The sequence below is a fragment of the Pygocentrus nattereri genome, chromosome 11 (genome assembly GCF_015220715.1).
Source record: "Pygocentrus nattereri isolate fPygNat1 chromosome 11, fPygNat1.pri, whole genome shotgun sequence".
Lineage (NCBI taxonomy): Eukaryota > Metazoa > Chordata > Actinopteri > Characiformes > Serrasalmidae > Pygocentrus > Pygocentrus nattereri.
In genome coordinates this window covers 26,399,661-26,427,282 of record NC_051221.1, presented here as the reverse complement: position 1 = coordinate 26,427,282, position 27,622 = coordinate 26,399,661, and the positions used below count along the sequence as shown (strand labels likewise).

At 39.0% G+C, this 27,622-nt stretch overlaps 1 protein-coding gene across 3 annotated transcripts in view; it reads right to left on the bottom strand.

The window, feature by feature from the left end:
• Positions 1-12,839: 12,839 nt before the first annotated feature.
• Positions 12,840-27,622, bottom strand: part of tln2b (talin 2b) — a 159,865-nt gene continuing 145,082 nt past the window's right edge. The window contains exons 52-59 of one of the 3 annotated variants that reach the window (XM_037542618.1): positions 27,230-27,335; positions 26,850-26,855; positions 25,511-25,635; positions 20,122-20,244; positions 19,967-20,029; positions 19,155-19,337; positions 18,842-18,967; positions 12,840-16,399 (exon numbers count right to left, since the gene is read on the bottom strand). In XM_037542618.1, coding sequence (XP_037398515.1) covers positions 16,271-16,399; positions 18,842-18,967; positions 19,155-19,337; positions 19,967-20,029; positions 20,122-20,244; positions 25,511-25,635; positions 26,850-26,855; positions 27,230-27,335 — 861 coding nt within the window. In that variant the 3' untranslated portion in view covers positions 12,840-16,270. Of the gene's footprint in view, positions 16,400-18,841; positions 18,968-19,154; positions 19,338-19,966; positions 20,030-20,121; positions 20,248-25,510; positions 25,636-26,849; positions 26,856-27,229; positions 27,336-27,622 lie in introns of all 3 variants that reach the window. The other 2 variants (XM_017708330.2, XM_037542619.1) reach the window with 2 other exon arrangements.

The window sequence follows — 27,622 nt, the reverse complement described above, 5'->3', positions numbered from 1 at the left end:
ATTAGAAGGTGCAAAAAATGGAGATACAGTGATAATGTATTACAATGTACAGTACTGTGTATAAGTCAGAGACTTTAGTTAATGCACAGTCAAAACAAGCATCAAGTTCAAGTTATTCCTTTGTTCTCTGTATAATTTATTAAAACGTTTCATTAACTTCCCTTTTCTTATGGATGTGTATTATCTAATCTCCCCATATCTCATAGAAAATATAGTCAAACCTATTGGCTTTTTAATTGGACATTCTATAAATGAAGGGTGGTCTCTGACTAAGTTATGTGAATAATAATAATAATAATAATAATAATAATAATAATTCACATTTCAGTGTCAAAATAAACACTTAATTTTAATTACTGCTAGATGAAAATGTTTTAATGTTGACTCTCAGGACTCATGTACTAATAGCCATCCCTAATGCTGATCTCAGAGCAAGACTGCTGAAGATGATAATGCCGTATGTTGTCTTTCTAAGTTCGCTGACGGGATATGCAGTACATTCATGTGTATTCACAGACTGGTGTTTACATACTGCTGCCGTCCAAAGGGGAGTGTGCTTGACACACACAGAGTGTGTGAGCGACAGGAGAACACTCACAGCATCTGAACAAATACAGCACAGGGCAGTGGGTGAAGCTGCAGAGAGTGGGCAGGTTTCTTTTGGCATTCCTCACTTATAGCTAACTGCTGTTCTCAGGCTGAAGCAGAGACAGCGCAGGGTGTGTATATGTATGTGTGCCTCATGCCATTCACTCAAAACCACACTGGAATGCACTGGGACCTGGAATTCCCTCACAAAGCAGCAGAGCAGTTTCTGATCTTCTCTTTTTAGACTTTAACCCTTTGAGTAGGCTTAATATCCTGTTATTTACCTTTTGGCTTATTATTCAGTAACTACTAAAAATATATGTTTGATCTGCACATGTAAGCACTGTAATAAATCCTCTTTTTAACACGGAAATAGCTCACCTTAAAATTTTATATTCACTAAGTCACCAAGGAATGTTTAGCCTTACGCATTCAGATTCCTCTAGCTTTCATTCACTCATTATTAGCCGTATTTTCTTTTTTGTATGTAAGTATGTCTTTAATACTGGCCCAGGCAGACACACCGCAAGACAAAAACATTGAGCTCTGAGAGAGTCATATCACTCCTTACAGCTGTGGAGAGAAACCTCACATTGTGACTAAGACCCGTCTAATAGAGAGTGATGATAGACACCATCTGATGAAAGTCTTGGAACTGAATCAGTCACTGTGTCTTAATCACCCCAGTCTGCAGGTCAAATGGTAGCTGAGGAGCATAGAACCAGTACAGTGCAACTAGACATGTTCTGGAATGGCCATTTGATCCCTGAAAATATAGGTTTGTCATGCTTTTATTTATCCTAACAGGATTATTCAGTAACCACTATGGAACTAATATGATGAAATATATATGATATGACTAATATGATATAAGAGAGGCACATGCTTCACTGAACTGATGTTTCACATTAAATGGATAGCTATACATGTTTTTTCTACCTAGCTAGCAAACTAGCTATCATGCTTATAATAGCTTCTTTACCAAGTACTAGCTTGGTAGTTCTACTTTGCTTCATATTTTTATAGTGCCAATGGCAGACATCACAAGTAAGCACAGGTGAGGGGGGAAAATAATCATGGCACATGTAGTTGGCAACCTAATGGCCAGCTAGTCACCAAAATCATGTTTTGTACTGTTTTGTACAGTTATTTTACACAGCATAGGGCATCACAAAATGGCTGTGCAACCCACATAGCAAACACTAAATGTGCTCTTGGGACAATTTTGCCTTGAAATGAATGCTTGCCAACTCTCTGGTAAATTGTTCTGGGCCTTTTTGACTCCCCTCAAAAATGTGGGCCAGTTGTCTAAATGAGAATGACCCATTTCCTTAGCACATTTCCAGAGTCTGGGCAAAGCCCTTGTTCGCTTATGTTTATTCAGCTTTAATAGAGTTTGGGTGGGGAAAACCACAGCTCTAGTCAGAAAAAAAGTCAAAAAGTAAAAAAAAAAAAAAAAGCTTACTGCAGAGCTTTCTCAGAGTGAAAAGTGTGGCCTCTTGGTGAAACCCTCCAAGATGAAGAGGTTCCTTTTAAGATGGGAGGAATGAGATGGAGAAGAATTTTGCTTAATTCCTTAGGGCCTAGTGGTCATGTTCCAGACAGAAGCACATGATGAAAGAGTGCTCTCCCACTTTCTACCACCCAGAATCTCAAAAATGTGTCTCGTCTCAGATGAGAGAGCATGGATCCCAGAGCTAACTCATTGTGAATTGCTTAGTGATTAGGTGCTACAAAGCCTGACTGATTGAAGATCAGTACTCATGCTGCTTTATTAAACTAGCTAGACAGTACAGAATGGAGGGGGTGGAGTTATTGTGTGTGTGTCAGAGACCTCTTCAGCCAGGGACCAGCTGTGCTGTGGAATTGGCTGTTACCTCCTCAGGTTTTTAAGAGGTGTCCAAAATTAGCGCTGGTCTTTGAGCTGCCTGATATAATTCTGGCCTCAGTGCTGACTCAGAAATACTGTCTCCTTCTTCACGTTGCTCAGCTGCCCAAGAACCAGCACCATCACTGTTATAAAGAAGACTGAGTGTTTATAAAAAAACACTCATGGGGTGGTCCAGAAACTGTGCAGCACAGACCTTACGTAACATATCAATAACAGGGACAGGGAAATTTGGGCATCATCTTGATGTGATACAAGTCACATGTGTAATTTTCATTTACTAGATTAGCTTTAAAGGGTCCATGTTTTGAGACACCAAATTTTGATGTGACAAACATGTTTACATATGACCACCCATTCATCTTATAGCAGTTTAGCCTGTTTATGCCCGAAGTGATAAAGAGTGTTGCTATTGCAGATGGTCACGCAGAGTTTAACAGTAAATTCTATTAAGTGTGCTGCTAATTTTACTGAGTGGGTTGGGTTGGGGTGGGGGTAGGGGTGGGGTGGCAACAGTTGTGCTGTTTCTGTCTGTTGGGAAACAAATGCATTATTTCTGCAGCCTTCTAACGAATCAACACATCCAAAATAAGCAGCTGAATTTAGCTGTCTCTTCAGTCTGTCTTTCTGGTGGAATTTCACAGACTCTTCTAAATTTCTCCATAATTAAACTAGTAAGCAAACAGTCATTCAGAGTGGTTTGATGTGAAATACTCACATAGTTCCGAGAAACATAATGAGTCACACTTGTTCACAGTAGTGGTGATAGGAACCAGACGTCCAAAGTCTTTATTGCCTCTATACACTACGCTCTTAATTATTGCCAGTACTTTACAATATTACCACTTTTTTCCCAGTAAAATACTGTATCCTTCTTTTTTTTTTTTTGTAAAATCAGCTCATCCTGAGATATTTTCAGCTAGAACTCAGCAAATTACTGTGAGGTTACCATTAAACTGTACCAGACAGCTTTGTGGAATTTAGTTAAAAAGGCATAAACATTTTAATAAAAACATTTTTGGTCATGTCTGTGCAAGTAATAAGTCAAGTTAAACTGCCTATAAAATATTTTCATTTAAAATGCATACTTGAAATATTCTTTCCATAAACAGTGCAAAACATTACTAAACATGTCCATTGATGTGTCAATGTCTTTTTGTATTTTAGCATATCTTTTATTTCAATAAAAAAGTACATTTATACGTCAAGGGAAATTAAAGCTCAATATGTTTATATGGAACTTATGGAATAAATTACTCACTACTAAGTTGGATTACCTTTACAGCTGTTATGTAAAAATACAGAAGAGTATTTTATTTACAGCTTATTACTGTTAGTGTACAGAACAATATAGATACATCATAGTAATCCTGTGGTTTAAGAAACTGTGGAGTTGCAGTAAACAGCTGTTATTTGTTATTCATTATTAGTATGGTACATATATCTACTGTGAAAGTCATGCAGCTAGTAGCCAGTAGTTGATGTGTATGCTCACTGGTCATTTTGTTTAGTAAATAAGAAGGCTATATTTACATTGTAAATATTGCAGGCTTTGGTTTATATCACCACCATTGTAAAGAAATTCTGCAAGCATCTCGATTCTCTGTGAACAATTTCACATCAGAGTACTCCATTATAGAGTACTCCATATTATTCATATCTACATTATACAGAAATTGTGGAACAATGTTGGAATTCCCCTTTAACAGCTCAAACTGCTCTTTTAAAGGAGGTACAATATAGGGCCAGCCAATCAGAACAGAAGTCATTTGCATATATGAGTCTTAAATGCACAGTAAAGAAAACATGTTCAACTCTAAGGCATGAATTTGAATCATCTACATTTATATAAAGCTATACAAACATTACAAGTGGCATTTTGATAAATATAGAATTACCTAATCAAAGCTACTTACTACCTCCATACTGATCATATAGTGTCAGAAAAAAGGTAAATGTGCATGTGCGGTTTCTGTACATCATATACAGAACTTTTATACTGTAATAAACAGTGTAAAAGTTCCCTCAAAGATACAACAATTGTTTTTAGGTCCAATTGTGTTTTTCCCATAGGAAAAGATATATAGGTAACACTTTACTTGGTCCACTGTAGATTCTTTGCAAATGTTCAGTATATATTTAAGTAACATTCAACTGAATAGTCATTAAATGCCACTGAAGTTGAAGATGAATGTAATTTAGATGGTTCATTATAGACCTATAGTCTGCATTTCAATAACATTCAATTAAATACCCATTAAATTCAACTGAACTTGAAGTTCAGTGTCAAAAAGTTTATTAAATCTTTTCCTAACCCTAAACCTAACCCTAACCTTAGCCTCAAAGCAAAACCTACATCTTCTAATCCTAACCCTAACCATGTTGTTGATAATCAACTGAGGATCACCAAAAAGTTTGCTGGTGACTTAAGTAGCTGTAGAACATCTACAGGGAACCATCCAAATAAAGTGTGACCAATATATATTGTCACCTTTTTATAACCTAATGTTTTAAAACAGAACACTGGAGAGGAGACTGGGCGTGTGGAGGTGGAGTCAACACAGTTTAATGGAATATGGTATTGTTATTGGTATTATGATTCCTAACTAAAGGTAATGAACACATACTGTTGATGTTACCAGTCCAGTGACAAGAGAGGCACCACTGAAGTGACAGGTTAGCACCTTTTTTCAGAGAGTGTATGGGCTCCTCTGAAAAAATAAGCCACGCATCACTTGTTTTTGCAGCTTGGTGACTGACTCTGTAGGGGGAGATTACAGAAGCATGACTACAGCAATGACCTCTGCTCTCTACGTCAGCTACATCAATGGTCAAGCTTTCGAGTGGCCTGGCCAGCAGGCTGGGGATCTTTGATGATGAAAAGGTATTACTCATGAAACATTGGTTTTCTTTTAGCAGACAGACATTAACAGTATAGTTCTGCCTGATCTGTGAATATGGATAACAGTGAGGAGAAACAGAGTGATAGAGGAAGCAAAAGAGAAAAGAACATGAAAGTGTGTGTGTAGTGAGTGGAACATCAACTGATGTGTGAGGCACTGAACTGAGTTGATTCAAATGTATATTTCACATGAATAAAATAGATTAACAGTTATTGCCGACAGTAACCAACCCAAGATACAAAATTGTGTTGATATATTTTCTTTTTGTGGAAATAATGTACACCTTTATTCAATGCATTTTATTAAGTGTATGAGAGATTCAGTAGGAAGGAGTGAGCAGGACTGAAGGAGACAGGAGGAGCACAAGGACATATGGTGATGGATGAGTGAAGATTCCAGCCTGCAGCCTGTATTTGGAAATGCTGGACACTTGAAGAAGAACAAAGACAGTAAGCAGCCAGCCAGGTTAGGAAAGCGTGGTCGGTCACTGTGCATGTGCGATGCTCTGCTCATGAGCGCATGTTTAGGTAGATGACATTCAGATCCAGCATGCTGGGCAACCCCTCAGAGACCAGGCCTAAAATAGTCATGTGCTCTGCACCACTCACCCATCTATTCCTCTCTCTGTCCTTTCAGTTTACTCTTCAGGCTAGGCCCACTCACAGCAGAGTCCACTTTAGAAGACAGAGTGTGTTTAAAAGCCATCCGTCTTTAGTACCCATCTTCTAAATTACCTCATTCATGCCTCTGCCTAAGGTATGGTCATTTTGTAGCCAGACTGGAGAGCTTTGGTGGCTGGCATGTGGCTAGAAATCTACTAATGTCAGTGTTAATGACCCAGAAGTTCCTTAAGCAGGGGAAAGCGCACCATGAAGTAAGCAAACTCGGGCTGTTTTTATTCAGGTCAAGAGCATTGGTTACTACTGGCCAAACAGCTGTGACAACAAACCAGCAGTTCAGCCATTTTTTTCCCAAAGATATGAGTAACATTTCAAGTCTGACATGATGCTGGAATTACAATGAAAATAAATGAGGGTAATGAAAGAATAGTATGCCTCTACGCTTGGAAATTAGATTGTCCTGAAGATGGAAAATCAAAACCATGGTGGTACACAACCTTTTTTTTACTATCCTTGCATTTTATTCAAGAGTTTACCTAATGAAATACAACCTAGGCTGACTTATAAAGTGCAATCTACAACCCCAATTCCAGTGAAGTTGGGACAGTGTGTAAAACAAATTAAAACAGAATATGGTGATTTGCAAATGCTTTTCAACCTATATTCAATTGAATACACTACAAAGACAAGATATTTAATGTTCAAACTGATAAACTTTGTTTTTCGCAATTATTCACTCATTTTGAATTTGATGCCTGCAACACAGTCCAAAGAAGTTGGGACAGGGGTAACAAAAGACTGGGAAAGTTGTGAATGCTCAAAAACACACCTGTTTGGAACATTCCACGGGTGAACAGATTAATTGGAAACAGGTGAATGTCATGATTGGGTATAAAGGGAGCATCCCTGAAAGGCTGAGTTGTTCACAAGCAAGGATGGGTCGAGGGTCACCACTTTGTGAACAACTGCGTGAGCAAATAGTCCAACAGTTTAAGAACAACGTTTTTCAACCTGCAATTGCAAGGAATGTAGGGATTTCATCATCTACAGTCCATAATATCATCAGAAGATTCAGAGAATCTGGAGAAATCTCTGCAACCAAGCGACAAGGCAGAAAACCAACATTGAATGCCAGTGACCTTCAATCCCTCAGGTGGGACTGCATTAAAAAGCGACATCATTCTGGATACAATGGATATTACCACATGGGCTCAGGAACACTTCAGAAAACCATTGTCAGTGAACACAGTTTGTTGCTCCATCTACAAGTGCAAGTTAAAACTCTGCCATGCAAAGCGAAAGCCATATATCTACAACACCCAGAAATGCTGCCGGCTTCTCTGGGCCGAGCTCATCTGAGATGGACTGACGCAAAGTGGAAAAGTGTCCTGTGGTCTGACGAGTCCACATTTCAAATTGTTTTTGGAAATCCAGGCCAAAGAGAAAAAGGACTGTTTGGATTGTTATCAGCACAAAGTTCAAAAGCCAGCATCTCTGATGGTGTGGGGCTGTGTTAGCGCTCATGGCATGGGTAACTTGCACATCTGTGAAGGCACCATTAATGCTGAACATATGCAGCCATCCAAGCAACGTCTTTTTCAGGGACGTCCCTGATTATTTCAGCAAGACAATTCCAAGCCACATTCTGCACGTGTTATAACAGCATGGCTTCGTAGTAAAAGAGTGCAGTTACTAGACTGGCCTCCCCGGACTGTTCAGCAACTGAAGTTGTACATCAAGCAAGAATGGGAAAGAATTCCACCTACTAAGCTTCAACAATTAGCGTCCTCAGTTCCCAAATGCTTATTGAGTGTTGTTAAAAGGAAAGGTGATGTAACACAGTGGTAAATATGTCCCTGTCCCAACTTCTTTGGAACGTGCTGCAGGCATCAAATTCAAAATGAGTGAATATTTTACAAAAAACAATAAAGTTTATCCGTTTGAACATTAAATATCTTGTCTTTGAAGTGTATTCAATTGAATATAGGTTGAAAAGGATTTCCAAATCATCGTATTCTGTTTTTATTTGTTTTATACAACATCCCAACTTCATTGAAATTGGGGTTGTAATTTGATTTAAGAAAAAATTAGAAACCCTTGACAAAAATTCCTCTTCTGACACATGCAAAGACGTTTCTCCCTCTCCAAAGTCTTTTCTTTCCCTTCTCAAGTTTCTATGGGAGAAGCAGAAGTGGGTCCAGTTGGCTCTCTGCAGCAGTAGGAGACAAGAATGGATTTAGATGAGAATAAAGTATGATGCTCTCTGAGTTGCTTCCAATTCTAGCCTTTACTTATCTTGGATCGACTTCCATAAGAGTAGAGCAGACAGAACCGATTTTCACTCTAGAGCTCTAAGTCATACACTCAGACAATTCTATATACTAATTTTTATGAACATTTTCCTCATCTACAGTTGGCTTTCCAAGCCAATTTTAAACAAAAGTAAACATAAAGGCAATAGAAAATATTATAAACATCTTTCACACAACCCACACAGAGTAAAGGAATTTAATCTGCTGTGGAGGAAATATGCACATACTTTTCTCCCATACTCAGAATCTATCCTAGGTGACATAATGCACCACATTTTACAGCTTAGCTGATTTTCTGTCTCTCTCATCTACAGCTATAGATCATTGAAGGGTATGTGGGAGAAATGCTGTGTTATTAGACAACTCTGCTTCTCCTCAATACCAGCTTCATTCCTGTGGTGTAAGACTAGTACAAGCTAAACAAAGTGCCCAATCTAGCCTCTCATTTCACAAAAATGTACCATATTCCAACAGGAAACAGGAGATGGATCATCAGCTATTGGAAAGAGTGGGATAAGAAAGACTACAGAGACTGCACTGGGCTGATCTGCTTATATAACAGTCCTAATAGTCCTGCATGATTTAGAAGATGTAAAAATTGTTTAAACTCAACTTGATATATTGCAACTACTTGTAAATATACACGAAACAGTCTTTTATGTGCTGTGCAAACTCACAGTCTAAGCCCTTTAACTTGGTGTGTCTACTACTTTGACTAATTTAATAAAAACACATTTGAATAAAATGTTGTGTGCTATATTTAAAGGGATTAGCACTGTCGCCTCACAGCAGGAAGGGGCTGGGTTCAGTTCCCTGGCTGAGCGACCAGGGTCCTGTGTGGGTTTCCTCCCACAGTCCAAAAACATGCAGTCAGACCAATTCCTAAAGTTTGTTTCAAGTTTCAAGTTCAATACACAAAATATAAAGACAATATACATTTTAAAGTGACTTAAGTGACTCAGTGTTATTGTTATTTAAAATGACTTAGTGTTAAGGTGTTATTATCCATAGCAGAGATGATATGATACAATAATAATAATAATGCCGACAAAGTGACTGAGTGAAATGGTAACTGGGGAAGGACCAACAGCTTCACAGGTTGTTCAGAAGCCTGACAACCTGCGGGTAGAAACTGTTCATTAACCGGGTTATTCTAGCCTGTATACTGTGAAATCTCCTGCCTGATGGCAGGATGGTGAACAGGCTGTGTGCTGGGTGACTGCTGTCAGACCGGTTCTTTTTGATCATCCTGAGGCAGCAGGACTGGTAGATGTCCTGTAAGGCTGGTAGTTTGTTGCCTATGATGGTTTCTGCCATCCTCACCACTCCTTTAAGGGCCTTGAGGTCGTAGGCGGTGCAGCAGCTGTACCAGACAGTGATGCAGCCCGTGAGGATGCGCTCTGTGGTGCATCTGTAGAAGTTGGTGAGGATCTGAGGAAGCAGACCAAACTTCCTGAGCCTATGCAGGAAGAAGAGATGCTGACGGGCAGATCTCACAATAGTGTTGGTGTGGAGGGACCAGGTGCGGTCATCAGTAAAGTGTATGCAGAGAAACTTCACACTGCTGACTCTCTCCGCTTCAGCTCCGTTGATGAACAGGGGAGAGTGACCACCCCTCTGCAGCTTCCTGTAGTCCACTATCATCTCCGTTGTTTTGCTGATGTTGAGACTTGAGATTGATTGAGACTTGATTGAGACATGAGATTGCTGTCATGGCACCACTCTGACAGAGCGCTGACCTCGTCTCTGTAGGCTGTTTCATCTCCATCGGTAATGAGGCCTAGGATGGTGGTGTCATCAGCAAACTTGAAGATGATGTTAGATGTGTGTTTTGTTACACAGTCATGTGTATACAGGGAGTACAGGAGGGGGCTGAGCACACATCCCTGGGGAGTCCCTGTGCTTAGAGTCAGTGTGGAAGAGAAGCTGTTACAAACTTTCACCACCTGGTGTCTGCTCATCAGGAAGTCCAGTATCCAGTTTCAGAGTTGAGAGTTCAAACCCAAGTCTGTGGGCTTAGGAGTGAGTTTGGCAGGGATGATTGTGTTGAATGCTGAGCTGTAATCTATGAACAGCATTCTTACATATGTGTTCTTTCTGTCCAGGTGTGTAAGAGCATCGTGTATTGTTAGTGCAATGGTTTCATCTGTGGATCTGTTGGAGCGGTATGCCAATTGGTGAGGATCCATGGTGGCTGGAAGTGTTGAGCAGATGTGAGTTTGACCAGCCACTCAAAGCACTTCAGGACCTGTCCAAACCTGTCCAGGGTGCTTCCTGCCTTCAGCCCAGCAAACACCGGGATAAGCTCCATGACCCAGAAGGACGAGCAGCTTAAAGGATGGATGGATGGACATATAAAGGGAGGAATCCTATTTTTGTCTTGCATTTTATTTGTTTCCTGCTGAATTTATGTTTATGTGGTTTTGTGTACCAAAAGCAGCTCTAAACTATTTTTACATGACAATTTTCCAACCTCTCTTTAACCCTAACAAATTAAAAAATGCTCTTCAAGACTCATGTATATGTAAATTAACTGTTCTGACTGACTGCCCAGTGTTTTGCTTTATTCAGAAAGAAGTCTAAAGGCTGAAAGTTTGGAAAGAAATTTTCTATGCACATATATTAGTTGTTGTGACATCTCAACCACAATGAATTCAAAATGTTTTTACAGTTTAGTTGGCATATATGGAGCGGTGAGTAAATAGTACATTTTTAAAAAATATGCTTAGTCATGGCTTTCCCTGATGTCTTTCATGTAAGAGAAAAAAGTGGGTCAGAGAGGAATTTTGATACACTACAAAAACTAGTAAGCATTTGATTCAAAGGGCCCACATCCTCTTACCTTTTATTTAGTTCCATCAGAAACACACTTTTGTGGTTTTATGTATTTTAATGTATCACCAGTCATACTTCATTTGACCACACAGGCTCTTTTGCCTTTAAGAAGCTGAAATGCACAGAACAAAGTGTATCTATATATGGAAATGCATTAGTGGTTGTGACATCATTACCATGACTAATTCAAAATGGGACACTTTTTGCAGCTTAATTTCTAAATATGGAGTAAATGGTACATTTTGAAACATTAACAATGTTAGCACTCAAACTCTTTTAACAAAAAGCAAGGAAAATGTGGTTTTCCATGATATGAGCACTTTGTCAGTTAGATCCTATTCATTGCATTAACTTGCTCTTCTGATAAAACATGCAAAACAAACACACTACAGAGCACTGAGCCAATGACCGTCATTCACACACACACACACACACACACACACACACACACACACACACACACACACACACACACACACACACACACACAAAAGCTGAAGTGAGAGGTTACTGGCACTGATACCACTCCAGGGTCTCCATCATTAACTACATATCACACATCACACTGAAGATTACACTTCAAATAGGCCTACAATCCTGCTGCAGCTCAGCACTCTACATGACTGTTGCAGTGCAGGACAGAGCTGAATCAGCTCCCACTTAGCCACAACACACACCCTGCATGAATTTAACTTGGCAAAGATTTCAACAGTTTATCCAGGTTTCTTCACTACTCACTGAACTGCAGTGAAGGAATCAGCTTAAAATTAGCAACTAAAGAAATAAACTCTTACAGACACATGGACTTACATGTCATTCGTGCACTTGTAGTGTGTCACATAAAATCAGAAACTCATAAAGACGTTTTAAATTTCTCCAGAGACCTTCCTCTCCCTCTCTGGTGTGTGTAATTTCGTTGTGGAGGAATGGCACACATTGCTCTAGAGACCTAATATGGACCTCATTAGACAGCCTTTACTCTTCAGTAGTAATGGACTTCTGCAATGCTCATTTGTTATAATTTATGATATATTTTAATTTAATTTATTATAAATTTGATGCAGTATGACGGAAGGTAGCTGAAATATTTCTTTGGGTTTTTGTAAAATATATGAAGTTTTCACACTATATTCAGTGCTTTATGAATGTTAAAAGCCCTCTTTTTGGCTGTACAGAGACAAAGGCACTGTACTCTTACAGTTCAAAGTCTTGTCTGTAGACAAGCACAAAACTACCATATGTCCTTATTTGGGCACAGACAGAAATTTGGCTCACTGCTAGTTCTCAAAGCACAGAGTCTAACCGCAGCTGAGAGGTGTAACAGCGACACCTACAGGAGAGAATTTGTCACAGAGTATGTTGAGCAAACAATCAAAAATCTACAGGGTCATATATAGCCATATCTGTGAGGTTATACAAATATTATTCTAGCTGAAAATTTAACCTACATGAGGCCCCCAGAGAGTCTGTGAGTGCATTCTTTGGTGTCAGTGTTTATGTCAGTATCAATCTGGAATGGTTTGGTTTATTGTGCATGGACATTCTTACCCCTGCCCACTTAGACAAGTCAGCAGAGGAAGTGGGCTAAACAGCAAATGTCTTTCTGCTCTAGACAGAAAACATGGCAGATGTGCTAAACAAGCTTTGAGGAAACCAACATACATGAACAAAAGGCAGAGCACAAACAACTGTACAACTCTGTGTTTGCTGAAACTCTTTATTTTCAGGGAATACAAAAAATATCTTCGTGACCAGATAAATATTTTACATACAGCATCATTGTCATTATTTCATTATTGTGACTATTTCAGTCTGTTAAAGAAAGCCCTAAACTCTAGTTCAAATGAAGGCGCTAGTTCTTTTTATTATTTTTTCTTCTGCTCCACTGAAAGACACCACATATTTAACCACATATTGCAATATCTTCATTACATTTATTACTTAATACAAAAACTTCATGTATGTAGTGGTTTACTGAAGAGAGTTCTGGGAAAGTACTCTTTCATTAGAAGTGTAATTGTAATGCAATTTCCTTTAAAGCCTCAATCAGGATTCGCTGTGACCAGCAGGCAGGTTTTTGGTACGACTACAAGAAGTCCTCCATCAATAAAACCATAACAAAACCACATCAAGTAAAGCACAGCAATATGTATGGGCACCATAGGCTGTCTGTTAGTAAACTAGAAGCCAGTTCTGGGGAGGCTGTGTTATCGATTTTTTTTTAAAGCAGATTCTGATCGGGGCTTTATGTGTGATGAAAAGAATAGATACATGTGTATGAAATACAGTATTTTTGTTAATACTTTACTGTAGAGTAGTGTTAATAATAAGGTTACACATCACCTACATAAGCCCTTCACGACAACTGACATAGACATACACAAACTTTTCTATACACTTATGCACATAATTTCTTAGAAAAGTGGCATTTGTCAACTTTGATGTCAAGTTGACCTGACATCTATGTCAGGTTTTTTGACATAGACATGATATGACATGGGCTTTGTAGCTCAGAGTATCTCACTGTGACATTACGCTGATAATGAGATGGCATGTCAGGCTGGTTGAACAAAAGTTAGCATTTTCTTAAGTAGGTTTCATTTCACCATTTATAAGACTATGTCCTATCATTACCTGTGATATACACTGAGCTACGAAGTAAGTGGTATAATGTGATATGTCTTTTCACCCAAAAAACATTGATAACACAAGCCAGTGTCAGAAGAAAATTGAACTGACAAAACAGTGTTAACACTTTAATGTAGGTTAGAGTTCATAAGGCTACATAACAGCCACATAAGCTTGTCATGACAACTGACATAACCCTGCATAAATGTTTATAAATGCTTATTCCAATAGGTATCATCTGCCATAAATGCTACTTTAGATAGCATTGATCAAATGTAACGTTTTCAGTGAATGCCGCCTATTGGAATAAGCATTTACAAACGCTTATGTAGGTCTATGTCAGTCGTCATGACAAGCACATTTAGGTGTTATGTAGCCTTATGAACTGTACCCTATAGTAGTGTTACCAAAGCAGCCTTTAAGACAGATGACACCTATATAAATGTTTATGTAAATTTATATCAGTTGTCATGACAAGCTTAAGTCTGCGTCATATAGCCTCATGGACGCTGCTCTACAGTGAAGTATTACCTGTTTTTTTGACTCTTCCTATTCACCATTTTAGCGTGTGTGACTAGTGATGCTGTTACACACCATCACTTCCTAGAGATAATTATGGCTGGCAGTTGAGCAGTCTACCAAGGCAAGAGCTTCAGGCCACATTAGGTAGAATAATACGGCAGAGCAGACTCTGACGACTGTCATGTGCCTGGAGTTTAAACCCAACACCAGGCTCAGACCTGACACAATACTGCCCACATCCAAAAGGCCCACACTATTATAAGGTACGCCATTTTTCCTTCCCAGAAAGACATAAAACTGTACTTACCAGTTACTGGTAGAAGTTGCCCCCTTCCACTGATCTAAGACCAGCTTTGTGGTTTCTCTTATAGCACGTGAGGTTAAGGTTTGCTCCCTTGATCAGTGTAAAAGGGCAACTTGTATCAGCAGTCACTTTAAATCTGACAGTATAAGGCACTAATATACAATGCAGTCCAAATTTGGAGCATGGGGTATTGCAGTTTGACACAAGAAAACCTTAGCACAATATACGTACTGTTGAAGTGCCACATTGTGTAATCCTTAATACGCATACAACAAACAAACAAGGGAATAGCTATATATCCATCTCAAAGGAAACCACAATTTTCTCACTAATGTCTACCAAGTTCACAAGAAGCCTATGTACTTGTGTAATTTGCAGAGAAGAGTACACTGAAACACAGACAATGTCAGTGCATCCTACAAAGCTAGAAGTGCTGTGCTGTCTCTTGTATTTGTATTTGTAATTCCAATGAGCCATGCACATACACCCTCAATCTTCTTTTAACACACAAGATATTTGTGTTTTCATGCATTTTAGAGTAACTGATTGACAAATTGACCAAATCAAAGATTAAGGACATGTCTCAGTACACTTGAATGCATGTTAGAGACAGGTCAAGAATATGACTGTAAATATGTCATTGAAATGTGTTAATAACGTCTGAGGTATACCTGAAGAGTGCTTCATCACTTCAAACTTCATGATGGAATAGTATCTATCTTAGTCTTGCCTACCTTGTTCCACCATTAATTCACAACAGATTGTACATAACTGTAGTGCTGTTGGTGAGGAGCAACTGTAGTGCTGTCGGCTACAATTCTCTTATAAATAAATAATACAACAAAGCACAGGCATACAGCTTCTACGCAGTCTATAATTCCTCAGCTTATGTCTAGCTGTATACAACACAAACCTACAATAGTTTTTAGCCTTCGTGATATGTTTACCTTGAGTGCTTTAGCAAAGGCATCAGATGATTATTATTCTTGATTAAGGACATCACTTAAGAATGAGAACTTAAGAATGGTATTCATATATAAGTTATGAAAGCCTATAAATGGGCATTATATTGTATATTTTACAAGCTCATAAGATTTTAATTTGAGCTTTCACATCTCCACAGACATCAAGCATAATAGAGATTGCATCTTTGCGTACTTAAACAAAAATATGTATGATTTACTCACAGAAAAGACTGCTAAGAGTACTATGATTATTATTATCGTTAGGAGTCCTGGAGTGTTATTTCCAATGGCCGGCATACAGCTATCACACATGTTCACACCCAAATATATGCATCGACGCCCATACCGCCATACCCACACAGACAACAGCAGTGCTTCTCACAACAAGCCAGAAGTTCAAACTGCATCAGTAAATGACAGAGAAGAGAAAAGCAAAGAACAATAGCCCTATGTGAAAAGAGCAACCAGTCACAAATAAAAACTCCATGCTCTTGTGAGAACAGCCAATAAGAGGATCCCACCTGTCTGTGAGTGAAAAGCCAATTACATACCAGCCACATCACATGATGTCTGTCTCTGCTTATGAGAAGAGCAGCCAATCAGAGATAACAATTCCGCTACAACACTAATGGCAGACACTCGCAAGTAAGAAGCCAACTTCACTGGTAATATCACAGTCCATCAGTCGTGTATTTTTGTCAGTGCTCAGCTGTGATCTTCCCGCAGCTCGCTGGGCAGAAATTTATACTGTTGCTGTCTGATGTGTGCCAGCTTCTTCCGTGCCTCCTCCAGCTCTCGCTCCTTCCTCAGCATCTCCTCCTGTGCTGCAATGATCTGCAAAGGTGACACAAAGATTCAGGCTTGTCACAATGTCTGAAAGAAGTGAATTAAAGAGGCATTCCATCGATTTTCAAAAAAGTACTGCATAATTCAATCATTAGGATGTAAACAAAGTCATTGAGATTTGTTTGAGGTGAACTGCTCCGTTCTAATGCATACCAAGTCTGAATTATTCACAGAGGTGGTGACAGGAAGCGGATGCCTCGCGAGTTTATATAAAGGTTCTCATACAAAGTTGTTACATGAAATGATTACAAATATGCTACCTGATGTCTGAGACATTGCATTACAAAGATTTTAAACTAAAATGCAAGTCCACTTATGGTGGAGAAGTACAAGCAGGGTACTGAAAGGCAAAACAGTCCCCAAAGAAAACATATTTTTTTCAGTTTAACCACCGTTTTACCAACAACATTACATATAAAAACTCAGAAGACAACTGCATGTTTATTGGTCCCTTTGGATAGTAAATAAGAATAAGTTACATTTGTGCTGTACACACTGCAAACCCTTGTTCCTATTACCACCACTGTGGAGAAATTAGTAACAATTTCCTTACAATATACTATTTCACATCAAAACACTGTGAAAGACTCTGTTTACTCTGAAATCTACTGATTTATGCACAAATTTCAAAATAATAAGTGAAATTCCTCTTTAACTGAATGAATTAACTGAGTCAAAAGCTAATCTCAGATCAGTATTCTAAGTTTTCCTAGCCCTTCTGAATGTAAGAAGAAAGCTGAAAAGTCATACATGGCATTGCAGTATCCACTTTCATAATGTTTTATCTGTAGGCCATAACACTGTCTTGGGCACTGTCTTGAGTTCCATTGGGTTAGCAAAATGCTTTCAGTGCATTCTATTCCAGTCAAGCCTGTAATTAAAATAACTGCAGAGTCATAAAAAACATCAGTGAATCTTCTTTGCATCCATTTTCTTAAGAGAGGACCTTTTTTTTATTTAAGGAAATTTCCATGCAAGAATACCTCTAGAATTACTCAACTTTGCATGTTTTCTCCCTTTCACTTTTATACACGCTCTTTTTGGTTAACCCTCTGTTAAATGCTGTTGTACATTTGGCTTGTTTACTTTTGTAAATAGCTTTCATTGTGTGGTGCGTGACATCTGGCACTCATTCTCTCCTACTTTAGCAGTCGGTTTCCTCTTCAAGCACACCACTGCCTGAGTGGTGACCTTAGTTTTAATATATGCTCTATATGAACTGTGCAGCCAACCTGCAATGTGCATATCGTATACAGATATGTACAGCTTTATGTTGCATTAAATTGCTACCTTTGTTCTCCCCATTTTGTATCTTGTGGATCTGAGAGATTCGGGACTGGGTGCGGATTAAGGCTTGGAACACGTTAAAGAGACCAACACTGTAAGAGATGCTTCCCTTCAGGAAGAGCTGGCTGCAAATACTGCATGCATGCATGCATGCATACACAAACACATGCATGGCCTAGTTTCTCACATCTCTTCTCTAGACGACTACAATGTTTGGATGCCCTCTCTAGATGAAGACAAAGCATTGCAGAGGAACAAAAAGCGGGGCCAGACACACATACACTCCTCAGTGACTCAGCCACTCATGGATGAAAAAGGAGTGCATGGGCTCTTAAGTGAGGCTTAGGAATGTGAGTGCTTCTCAAGACAAGCATGAGAGGCAGCTGAGGATGCCTGGTAAACCACCACCCCATTGAAATACAGCACATTTCCAATGCGTTGTGCATCCAAAGCAGCTACAATTCCTCAGAACATCACCAGTTCATGGAGAAAAAGGCAAAGATCAAACCAAAGAGGACTACACAGAACAGAAGGATGAAGTGTTGCTGTAACAAATATTTTGGACTTGAAGTCCGAAGTAAAAAAAAAATGGTGATAAAACCTAAACATATGTAGTACAGCCATAAATATATACATTTCTAAGGAAATTAAAAGGTTCTTAAAGGTTCTCAGACTGGGGGCATAACAGGGGGCTGCAGGGGGTGCTAAGGGAGGGCTATAGAAAAATTCAGGAGTTACATCTCTCCTTAGTGCATTTTAATTTTGTGAGTTTATTAAATATGTGTCAGCCATATCTACAAATGAGGTACTTGTTTAAAAAGGCAAATGTTACAAATGTTATAACACACACACACACACACACTTTCTAAGCCACTTATTCTGATGGGCTGCAGGGGGAGCTGGAGCCTATCCCAGCAGTCAACGGGCGGAGGGCAGGATATACCCTAGATAGGTCTCTAGTCCATCGCAGGGCAAAATACGTTTCAATCAATTACAATTCGTGTCCATACATGGGCCACTAAATGAGGTGAAGGGAGACACACTGGCACTTAGCATTTACCAAAAGGTTCTTCTATGAAACTGCTCCAAAGAACATTTTGGCACCTTAATTTTATGAGTCTGTATAAAGAAAATAAAACTCACCTGGGCGATTCCACCTACAAATTTTGTCTTGACCACCACGCTGTCGTCCTCTGCTTTGTCAAATGCTGCTTTTTGGGCTGCCTTCACAAGGTTATCTGATGCCCTCTTCACTGCATTGCCAGCAGACTGTGGACATAACATTAAAAAAGCCTTTTTACTCACATGTCTTAAAAAAGGGTAAAGCTACAGCATGCAGCTTGAAAGTGTAACATTGTGCTATGCAATTTGTCACTTTTTTCACTGAAAAAGACTTTTCACTTCCTAGCACAGCTCTGCATAAAAAGGTACCCATCAGTCTGAAGGCTAATCGGACCTGTAGTCTCCGCATGGCCTCAGAGTCTTGGTCAGCTTTCACCTTGCAGGCCACCAGCAGTTGTGCGGTGGAAGCAGCTACCTGCTTTGCAGATGAAATGAGTTTCTCCTCACTGGCGTGACCCTGCACAGAGGCATTGGCTGCCTCACACAGGTTACTAGTGGCAGCTGCCACCATGCGGGCCTGCATGGAAGAGAAAGACATTGAAAATGTATTGAATCACATTTAATCACACTGCTATATAACTTTCTTTTGACTGGCCTTGGTCCCTCACTGCACTTTGAAATGTTTCTTATTTTGTTCTCATCCCATCTAAACTTTTTACTTTACTTTTAAACTTTTTTCGGAGTAATTTTGGGCTGTTTTTTGGTTAATTCCTCATGAATTTCACCCATAATGTACAAGACAATAGGCAAAAATGAAAGAAAGAAAAAAAACCCCCCACAAAAATAGAAATATAAGGTTTTGTTCCAACAACAGTATATATACATATGTGTAGATTAAAGAAGGTATTTTATTATAATTTGATTTTGAAACGTTAATTTTCTCACAAGAACAAATCACGTGATGTCAAATTTCAAATTAAAAAAAGAAGAAAAGGAGGTACAGACAATTTTAAAAAGTACATGCAATTATTAGATAACTTTAGAATTATATTTAACCTGGCTGCATACATGTAAATCATTTTGCAATGCAAACTTAATATATACCAAAACAACAATAAAAACCTCTAAGAAAATTTCTTCTGAGCTGGCAAAGTAAAGATCATGATAGATGGATAAATGACTGAATGAATATGCCTGTCTACTCACCGCTGATATGAGACCCTGGGACCACTGGCCATCATCAACTGCATTGGCAGGGATAGAGCCCACCTAGAGGAAAAAACAAAACAAAACTTAGTCAGAGAATGGCAATGATATATACTTCTCAACATCTAGACATTGTCTACCTGTAGTTCTCATACCTTCCCCTGGGCCACCAGCTCTCTTTGTGCAGCTGATGCAGACTTCACAAGAGCACTGGTTGCTGCTGCAATGGACTTGGCTGCTTCCAAAATCTGCTCCTCAAAGTCCAATGATTCATCTGCCTGCTGGAAGTAAAATGATGCAGTGATTACAACAGCTTGTCAGAGAAAAAAATGGACATACAGTACTGTTGAAGTTTGGAATCACTTCTCAAATGTTTAGAATCAGCAAAACCATGTGGTTACAGGTAAATGTATACTATTATTCTAATATGCCAGGCCTATGCAACTTCACAGATTTCAGATCATTAGAATTCAAGAAGCTTATCCAGAATGACAAACAGAGTTAAAGAAGATAAAATGACTAAAAGGACTGTAGAACAACAAGAATGAAAGTATTAATAAAGCGAAAACCAAGATTACTTGGTTTTTCAAATGTGGCAATAAAATCTTCTGGTAGATTTTGACAAAAATACTGTAAGTGGATAATCACAGTATATTATTCTTAAATTACTTCAATAATTAAATAATAAAAGAAATTGCTTTGGTCCTTTCACTCTTGCGCTGATCATAATAATAAATGTGCTAAAGGGGGTTCTTTACACAATACCATAGAACAGGGGTGTCCAATCTTATCCGCAGACGGCTGGTGTGGCTGCAGGTTTTCACTCCAACAAGGCAGGAGGTCACTTGATGAAATGTTTGACCAAGACCAACTGATTAAACAAGGAGAATCAGGTGTGATTCAGCTTGTTTGGAGTGAAAACCTGCAGCCAACCACCAGCCCTTTGCAGATAAGATTGGACACTCCTGCCATAAAAGAATAATTTTTAGTTCCTTAAAGAACCCTTCAATAGACAGTTCTTTAGAGAAGTAATTTTATAAACAAGATGTGTGAGTATGAAGTACATTTTTTTTTTAGTTTAAAGAATCTTTATGTAATGTAAAGATTCTAGCAAGTACCCGTAAATTGGTATAGAACCTTTGATATTATGTGAAGTATCTTTCTTCACATTCACAAATCTCTTTTTCAAACAGTGGTATCATTAATGACATCACTCAAAAGAATCATTTGTGGCATCTTTTCTGAGTTATTAGTGTAAGTTATTCTTGTATATGAAATAACAAGAGTTACGACATTGATTCCAAACTTGTTTTCAATCCCTAAACAGAGTGGTGACATTGAGTCAGCTGGTTGAAGGATGCATATGCAATCTATGCATACAACTGAAAGCAGAAAGTGATGAGAAGTTTCAACATAATGGTATCTGAACAACGCCTTTGTGGAAGCATTGGTTCTAGGATGAGCTTGACTATTTCTCTGTCCAGTATCTCTTAAAGGGTGACACCTTGTGGCACTGAGGAACAATTACACACTGATTCAGCTCAGCATTGCTCCACGCAGTACCACCCAGCCACAATGGTTCTCCAGAACTCGAGCCAAACCCTTGCATACCACCTTTGCAAATGGATTTGTACTGAACACACTGTACACAAACACGCACACGAACGCACATTTGGAACCAGTGAACATGCCGCACCGCTGGCTACACACACTCCTACTCACTCACACCACACAGAGCACACGAGTCTGGAGACAGGGCGGGACACTGTAGGAATATGTTTGATATATAGTTGGACTGAATAACAACCTAATATATCAAACATATCAGACAGAGCCCTGCAGCAAAGGCTTCAGGTCTAGCTGACCTCAAGAGCATGGAGGAGAAGAGAGGAGGACGGAAGAAACGGGAGGGGGCAGGGGCAGGAGAGGAGTGAGAGGAGATGACACATGCGTGAAAGAGGCAATAAGAGATGAAAGGTGAAGAGAGGGGTGAGGGATGGGAAATGAAAAGAGGGAAGGAGAGCAAAGAAAGGAGAGGAGTACAGTGAAACATGCTGATGGTAATGAAGAAAATGTGGAGATGGAAGTGAATGGATACAGAGGAGCATGGAGGCAGGAACAGGAGTGAAAGTGTTAGCTGTCTTCTCCCATAGCTTCTTAGCCAAGAAGCTGCACCACACCTCACCTAGTATCAAAAATGACAAACATTTCATTGATAGGAGTGATAAGATAAGGAACATGCATGATGCCACACGATGAACATGCCTATATGACCAGGTTATCAAAAGGTTGGTGTGTTCGCAAGCTTACTCTCAGATTCTTTCTGTTGCCATGGGAACCACTCACCAATGCAAAGAATCCCCCAACCCAACTCTGAGGTACTTAGCACTCTGCCTAACACATCTCAAACTATGAACTCATTCTGTGAGGGGGAACACTGTGTTACTACTGCTCCAAGTGTTGCTTGATAATTCTCAGTTCAGGACTAAGACTTCTTGAAACTCCCCAAAAACATGACATACCTAACAAGGAAATGGTCACAGAATTATATAATGTATTTATAAAATACTGTATATATAAAATATATATTGTAAACTTATATATTCCTAAATTTGTACTAAAGGTGCTCTATGGAATGGGGTTAAAAAGCATGACACAAGGTACATAGCAAACTTTACTGGATTCAAAAGCCTCATGACTATGGACAAATACCTCTCAATGTGTTTTGGCCTGAGTCTGAATTTCAGAATTTATAGCACACATTTTTTAACTGAAATCAGAAAATTTCTCCACTGCCTGTGAGGCATTTACCCACTATAAACTGCAATTACAAAGGGTCATATACTATGAGCTACTCAAATGTCTGGGGTCTCATGAGGTGAAGACTCACTGAATAACGTGTGTCCACAGGGCCTGTTCTATTATACAAACTCCGCTGCTCCATTTGGTTTAGGTATCTTTTGTAGAGGAGAGCAGACAGCTGTTGTCACTCAAGCCAAGCTAACTTGACTACACTCTGACAGAAGAAAATATGTAAAGAAGGAGAATAAAGGAGGAGATAAACAGAGACATGGCTACCTCCATTAACGGCAGTGGTGGACGAAGTACACAAATCATGTACTTGAGTTAAAGTAGAGATACCCAAGGTAAAATATTACTCCAGTAAAAGTAGAAGTCTTTACTCTAGACCTCAACTTGAGTAAAAGTACAAAAGAGTAATTCTGGCTCTGATGTCCTGTTATCATTTTTATAACAAGACTCGCTTCATGAACTCATTAATTAGCCTGACACTGATCTCTATTAAATGATGTGACTGTAAAACACAAAACACTGAAGGCATCAGGTAGAACCAAGTCCCTCTGAAACAACTTTTTACAAACAAGCAAAGTTTCAGTTTAAGATTACTTTGTAACATAGTTACAGTATGAATAACTGTAATATGAATGTAACTGAAATATCACTGCTTTACACTCAGGTTACTGTATTGATCTGTAGGTCTCTGTTCATAAACTAACCGAAACAAGTTTACTGTAAAATAAAAGTGTTTGAATAAATTCAGAAAAAAAGAAACATGCCACTACATGTGTACATATTTCTATATTGTGGTCTATGCTCAGGATCTTCTATGAGTCTGTGATGGCCAGTGCTATACTCTATGCTGTTGCATGCTGGGGAAGCAGGCTGAGGGTGGCAGATGCCAACAGACTCAACAAACTGATCCGCAAGTCCAATGATGTTGTGGGTGTGGAGCTGGATTCGCTGACGGCCGTGTCGGAGAGGAGGACGCTGTCTAAGCTGCAGCCCATTATGGACAATAGCTCCCACCCACTCTACGACACGGTGATGAGACACAGGAGCTCATTCAGTGCAACACTCATTCTACCTAAATGCACCACAGAGCGCCACAGGAAGTCATTCTTACCTGTAGCCATCAAACTCTAACTCCTCCCTCAGTGTGTGATTCACAAAGTGTGGTTCATCTGTGCAAAACCCAATAGCAAACTGTTCATATGTGTAATAATAATAATTGTGTGCAAAAACTGAGAGGTACAATAATTTTGAACTGCTTTATGCTAGATGTTTAATATTTATTATCACAGTCACTGCCACTTTACTGTATTCATAAGAACTTAAATCTTGTGTACATATTGCAAATTTCTCTTTATCTTTGTTTTAAATGATTAAAGTGTTTACTCTTTTACATGAATGGTTGCAACTGTAACAACTGCAATTTCCCTCTGGGATCAATAAAGGATTGTGATTCTGATTTACATAAAGTTAGGTTAGTTCCATCATTTAGGTAGATGTATGTGCTCGCAAATTTTTACACTGCTGCACTGACATTGAACCATGTGCTTGCACTGGGTCGGTATGACCAACAGGTCAAAACAAGCTCAGAACAAAGTAACCGCTGTGCCCCTGACTGCTGTTCTTTTGTTTTGACACGGTACATTTTTATACACACAAAAACCAAAAGGAACGACAGATTTCTTAAAATAAAAAATTAAAGTAAAAAGTAAGATATTTGACTTTGAAATGTAGTGGAGTGAAAGTAAAGTCACCCAAAATGAAAATACTTAAGTAAAAGTACAGATACATGAAAAAACTAAGTACAGTAACTAATTACATTTACTTAGTTAGTGTCCACCACTGATTAACAGCCCAACTGGCCCCTGGCCCAAGCCTGATTTATTAATAATAATTTAATTTAATAATAATCAACAATAGTGTGAATCCATGACTCATCAGTTAATGTTGATTAAAATAAAAGAAAGATTCTGGGAAGGTAAGGTTAAAGTTTGGGTATGTTTTCTGTTGGTTTTGCTTCAAAGAATATGACTAAGCTCAATAAGGAGGACTGAAGAAAACAGCCAAATTAAAATATTCAAGCCTGGAACTGACTGTCAGTGTCTTCGTAATGCATGCCACAGCATTCTCAATCTCAGAATATGGAATTGTTTCACTCCTGATCAATAATAGTAATAACAGCAGTAATTGTGTATGTAGTGGTTAGCTGGATTGCACAGGCTGTAGGATTTCCACCGGTGGGAATAAAACTTTGATATACATTGGGAGAAACAGTAAGATTTTGCTTTGTGAAGCATAACTGCAGAATGACAAAGTAAAAAGCGTCTTGATGGCTTCAGTTTAATACAGATGGATACAAAAATGAAAAAGTTTTGAGAAAAATCATTTCAGAAAGTGCTGACCTTTACTTTACTCAGTTTCAGGCAGGTTTGACTTTAAGTTCAGCTCAGTCAAAAATACACTTCAAAATGCCAAACAATGCAGTCATGCCCTCGGGAAAGAAATCACAAAGAACACAAGAATAGCCTCAAATATCGTGCCTGAGACATCAAATTCCTATGGAGAACTCGGAACCCCCATAGCGACCAATGGAGCATTCCAGCACCCTTAGCCCCAGGTGGGATTCATTTGACACAGGTATGCTGGTGGACAGAGTTACTGCGGCCTGGAGGGGTGTTTATGAATACAGTGCTGAGTGGTACGGAGTGAGTCAGAGCTGAATGGATGGATGGATACCTTAGGCTTGGCTCTGGGCTTAAGCTGCTCCAGTTTCTTGGCTGCAGCCTCGATGGATGCAGCAGCCCCTAGCAGTTCTGTCTCAGCAATCACTGTAGGATCCTCAGGGTCCACCCACTCTGAGCCTGAAATGTGGAACCAAGTTGTCAGAGAAAAGAAACAGAGCAAATATTAACAAAACATGAAGTGTGTAATGAGCTTTAATGTACAAAAGTCATCTAAAAAAGGCTGATTGTGTGTAAAATAAAGAATGCAAATTACTTTACCATTGAAAAGTCTGGAATTAACAAGATAAAAATAATTACAGGTAAATGTATGAAATAAATCTGATATGTTAACCCTGTGCAGCTTGCTGTAGAAAAACAAATTACTAAAATGACAGAGAAAGCATAATGAAATTATAATAAAATTAATCGTTTTTCAAATGTGTTGATCAAATCAAGGTAGATACCTGGACAAATTACTGTAAGTAGATAATCACATGATTTTTTTTTTTATTATTTAATGATCTCATGTTGCTTCTGAAATTCTTAAAATCTTAAATAAAATAGCTCAAATACCTTTTTTCTGTTTTATAAATTATAATTGTATATTTTCTTTGTTTTCTTTTTTTTTAGACTCTTGCCAATTATCTTTCTAACGTCAGCTGCTGCCAACTCCCATCTGACTATCTGCCCTATTGTACAGAACAACTAATCTGGGAGTGTGGGAGCAAACAAGTGCTTGCTCTGAAATACATGAAACTGGCCACTGCATCCCTCCAAACTGCTGTTCACACAACAACAGAAAGTGCCTGAAGGAGAGTGCTAACTGTACTACTCTGTATATGTGAGCCAGCAGCCGCCCACGATTAGTCTGCACTGCTGTAGATGGACAGTAGAGAGGAACTAAACCATCCCACCCAGACAGCAGGGCAAATTGTGCACTCACGGGGTCCAAGTCAGAAATGCCTGTGGCGTTCAAAGCTGTGTCTTGATAATAGGACACAACCATTTAATGCACCATTTGGGAGCCTGCTGCATATGGCTACTTCACATGAAAGATGATTAATGATAAGGATCCCTCACACACACACGCACACACGCATGCACACACACACACACAACGTCCTTGCTTTAATTATCAGTGCACTGCTTAAGTGCAGTTTAGGGAAATCCACTTTTTGATGTATTATCCTGCTTCTTTATAGACTTAAGTGCTCATAAAAATGTCCTCTTCTTAACAGCTGGTGTAAGCACATGGAGAGATGTGTTTGAAGATTATACTGAATGCCTGAGAACTTCCCCCACTTCCCACATGCTGTATTCAGAAGAATAACACTGTGCTGTCTCATACTCACCTCCGTCTGCAGCAGAGAAAATGAAAACAGTTGTATTAGAGGAGTGAAGATGAGAGTCCCCATGGACTAACGGCTTTATTAACCCTGCACAGATCCAATTCAACCCCCAACATGCTGCCTATTACGACTAACACTGATACGGCGTTCCTGAGCGAACCTAGGCCTGCACTCCAGATTACATAAACTTTACCCGATAGCCTAGGCTGACTGCTCTTAAAGTCTGTTTGGTCTGTGAACATGAACAACTATCTATTGGTAAAACAAGTTTCACTACTGTTTTTTATAGCAGATAAATGTTTTTCTTTGTTAGACAGGGGCAAAAAGCATGCATTATCCATTGAGATGGAGCAGAGGGTTTGTATGTATGAGTGGAATGTCACCTTTCATGGCTTCTGCAGTCTGGATGAGCTCGGTGACTGAGCTGGCTACTTTCTTTGAAAGCACAGCCAGCTGCTGCCTGTGTTCTGCTGTAGGCTTCTGGAGGACCTGGAACATACAGTCAATGCATAATTACAGCCATCAACATTGTGAATATTATACAGAAAAGAAATCTAAGTAAGTTGAAAACAACAAAAGCTAATCTAGTGATTTTACCAAACTGGTACCACAGTCACAATAAACCACTTGCTGAACATTAAAACATAACATTTCAGAAATTTTAATTTAAACATTTTTTTTACACCAATTAAAAATACTAGTTTCTCTGTACATCTGTACATGGTGATTCAAGTCAATTTTAATATTAAAAGAAAAAAAATGCATCCCTAATATAC